Source organism: Seriola lalandi, unplaced genomic scaffold (genome assembly GCF_002814215.2).
Source record: "Seriola lalandi dorsalis isolate HSWRI2012SDOR001 ecotype SW California unplaced genomic scaffold, Sedor1 jcf7180002054767, whole genome shotgun sequence".
In the NCBI taxonomy this organism is placed as follows: domain Eukaryota; kingdom Metazoa; phylum Chordata; class Actinopteri; order Carangiformes; family Carangidae; genus Seriola; species Seriola lalandi.
This window is the reverse complement of record NW_019525320.1, coordinates 1302747-1306285: the sequence shown is the minus strand read 5'-3', so window position 1 is coordinate 1306285 and position 3539 is coordinate 1302747. Positions and strand designations below refer to the sequence as shown.

Here is a 3539-nt window from a genome sequence, read left to right as displayed (position 1 = left end):
GGGGGGTTTGTGTCTCTAAGTTGTAGTGTCCAACTCACCCTGAGGGTGTGTATGACCACATCCTGGGCCTCCAGCTCTCCCTCCAAGATACTGAGGAGAGTCAGCAGCTCTGCTCTGCTCAGAGCCTCCACATTCATTTTCTCCTCCTGACGACAGAGACAGAGAGAGAGAGAGAGAGGGAGGAACACAGGGAAAGAAGAAAGAGATATTCTTACTGGAACAGATAAACATGATACCATGCCTGCTTTTGCAAATCTGCTTTTATTATATAAAAGAAACAAATTAGCATAAAATGCAATCAGAATGATCTATCAATACATAAGACACGAATGCTTCGGGTATTGCAAAGGGATTTATTTGCAGAATAGCAGTTACTGGAGGGACAGAGCTGATATAGGATGGGACTTGGGGTCCCATCTGTGGCCTCACTGGGTTGTGCTCAGGGTTATAAACAGGAAGTCATTAGCATATCTGCATGTTAAGTTGCTAAGGGACTGAGGACAGTTGCCTGCTCTGCTTCAGTACCATCTATCAAGAGGTTCAATGCCATCTGAAGACTATCAGGCGAATGTGACTCTTTGAAACATCTAATGTGGCATAGACTTGTGAGGGATTAGCCATCCCAACCTCCATCCTCTGTGTCCTCTGATTCATCGGCTGGGTCCAGTCTAGTCATAGCGACCAGACATAACACTCTTCACACAGCTGACGTCATCATTCGCAAAATGAAGAAGATGACAAAACACTGACTTCATCTCTTAAAGTAGGGGCGAGGTCGCTGTCAGGTTATCCTCAGTGCTGTGTTAGCGTGGCTGTGTTAATCACGTGTTTGACAAGTTATGTGCAAGCTGTGAAGCCAGATAACAGAGGCCATAATGATCAGCCTGTCTCTCACTCCTCACATCAAGAATAAACTAACTGACAAGTAACAAAGCTCAGTGCAGGACGCCTTAAGGGTTTTGTAGTCTGCATAATGTATACTTGCTGTCAAATTAAAGCAAAAACCCAACATTTAGTATTTCAGTAAAGTCAACCACCAGCTACCAGAACAGCTTCACTGCTCCTCAGCATAGACTCTACAAGTCTCTGAGGGATTTCTTCCAAAAGACATTCCCTCACTGGGTGTTTTGATGATGATGATGTTGGCGAGTGCTGACTGTCACGTGGGTCCCAAATCTATAGTTGATCAGCTGAGTTGAGATCACCACAGCAAAAGCCATAGCTTGTGATTCTTATAATTTTCACGCCCATCAAACCTCTCAGTGACCCCTCGTGATCTCTACAGAAGCATCTGCAATTGTTGCTGTATGTTACTCCACCCAAGTTTTTCCTTTTGATTTCTCACCCCAGCCTCTATTAAAAGTTAAAGCAACTGCCCTCATCTTCACTTTAAACAAAGCTCTCCTCTCCTGCCCACTGCCAACCAAGGTTGCATCTCAAGGGTGCTGTTTACTTTCTTGCAGCAGCGTCCCAGAACATTTTAAGTGTCTCCAACGAAAATTCCTCGGTGCACTCTGTGGCTCACCGCACATTCACAGCAAAGCAACAAAGTGTGAATCAGTAAGTTATTTACTGGCTACTAACTTGACATGTATTGCAAGGCTGGTTTCCTGTCCTGCCAAACCACACACACACATATTGATATTATAGTTAGTTTAGTTTCGATATTAGTGTGTGTTTGAGCTGGTGGCTGTCAATGTAGGCCAAACTCACTATGTGTCACCTGATATCTGTGAATCAGCTCCCATGGAAAATCACTCCAACATTCCAGGGATGCCCACACCACGGGAATCATCACTCAAGAGCAAATCCCTGAATCCCACTCCGTAGCCCGCAAAGTTTCAAGTGGCGGTGTTGTTGCAGTTTGGCTTTTGGTAGTCGAGCTAATAACAGGCCAGTGTAAATATTTGAATGGTCTTGTCATGAGATGTTACATTCATGCCAGATTTACAGGTCAATATAGAAGCATATAACAGGTAATTTGACAACACTGATCTGTGGTGAGTGTTCCCCCCACCCCCCCACCCTGCCTCTGTGTGTATTGTACAGACAGTTCATTGTTTCCTCACCCTGTTTTTTTTTTTTTTTCCTTTGCAATCATTTCTCTCAGGTAACAAAACAAAGTCTGGGTTGAACTTTACTCATGTTGGCTGTGAAACCAGGAAGGGCCATGCGCTAATGTCTCCAGCCTGCAGGATCAGACCGCTCAGTGTGTTCAAAGCAATAACTGATCGCAGTGGTTGCTCAGGAACAGCAGAGGATCCACCTGCCGTCCTGGGCCTTTGTCTGGCACAAGGGGCTGTCACTATTTTCCGTGCTGGCAACATTCAATTGCTATGTGTCGCAAACATCCCAAGAACATTAAATTAGCTATCATGTATATAGATTTCCTGCAGTGATGATGGTGAAATCAATACTGCATCAATAGGACTAAAGTACTCACACCCATTAGCCTGAAAATCAACTCAACATAAGACCCCTGGATCTCAGCGAGTGTTGCTATTATCTACGATTTATCTACACATAATTTTGGCTTTGCCATTTAGAATAAAGTCCTGTGTAGTTTGTGGCAGTAAAGTTTCAGATAACCAGAAATGGCAAAGCCCCATATATAGTACGAGCAAATATCAGATGAAGCAGAGACCTGGAGTTTTGCATTTTGGTTTCTAACTAAAAAGCCGCAACAGATTGGAGATTGAATTCCTGGAGGCCAGAAACAAATATTACCACAACCTTCCGTAATCAGAAAAAAAAAAAAAACATACCTTCATACGCTCTGTTCTATGTTCATTAATTGTTCTCCCAATCCAAAAATGAGGCTCCACAGCGACATGAATCAAAGCAGTCCACTGTCACAGGCACTCCTGCTCCGAGAAAGGCGAGTGCGAACAACAGACGTTCAATGACGAGGGTGCCAGCCAATCAGAGGGGCGTAGTGCAGCAATCTGACCAATAGCTGGCGGGTTCGTCTTTTAGGGGGCGGGGATAAGGGCGTTCCCGAGGCTGTGGGGATAAACCTCTTTGTTTCAGACACAGCAGTGTGTCCCAGCGTCAGCCTTGTATGTGGAGATTTGCCCTAATTGCAAATTGAATGTACAGCTTTACTACTTCAGATATGTTGTTGTAGTAGTAGTTTTAACTTAAAAAAAAAAATCAAATTGCGAATTTGTTCCTTCAAACACAATCCGTAGGCTTACTTAAAAAACTCGTAGAACCGGTTATTTCCCCAGAACACTGACACTTGCGGGGAAGAGGACTTGCATCGTCTTACACAGTGTAGTGGTTCCTCTTGATGGCCAAATGACAGCATCACAACACACTCTGTGGCCTGTGGCCCTGCAGCTCAGTCGAGGGTTAGTCTAGCATGTTGAAGGAGTGACAAACGTGCATTGCGACAATTCAACACGTTTCCTCCACAACTCCTCTAGTTCTGCAGCATTTAGTCTATTTTAGTGAACAATGGTGACTGTAAGGGAAGCAGGGTTTAGGATGCATTCTTTAGGGTCTAGGGAAGTTTCTTTATGGCCATTTGTGTCTCT

General features: G+C 44.3%; 1 protein-coding gene across 1 annotated transcript in view; it reads right to left on the bottom strand.

Moving 5' to 3' along the window:
• Positions 1 to 2883, bottom strand: part of cttnbp2nlb (CTTNBP2 N-terminal like b) — a 17857-nt gene extending 14974 nt beyond the window's left edge. The window contains exons 1-2 of the mRNA XM_023425077.2: positions 2766 to 2883; positions 39 to 146 (exon numbers count right to left, since the gene is read on the bottom strand). Coding sequence (XP_023280845.1) covers positions 39 to 146; positions 2766 to 2771 — 114 coding nt within the window. The 5' untranslated portion in view covers positions 2772 to 2883. The remainder of the gene's footprint in view (positions 1 to 38; positions 147 to 2765) is intronic.
• Between the last annotated feature and the right edge of the window lie 656 nt (positions 2884 to 3539).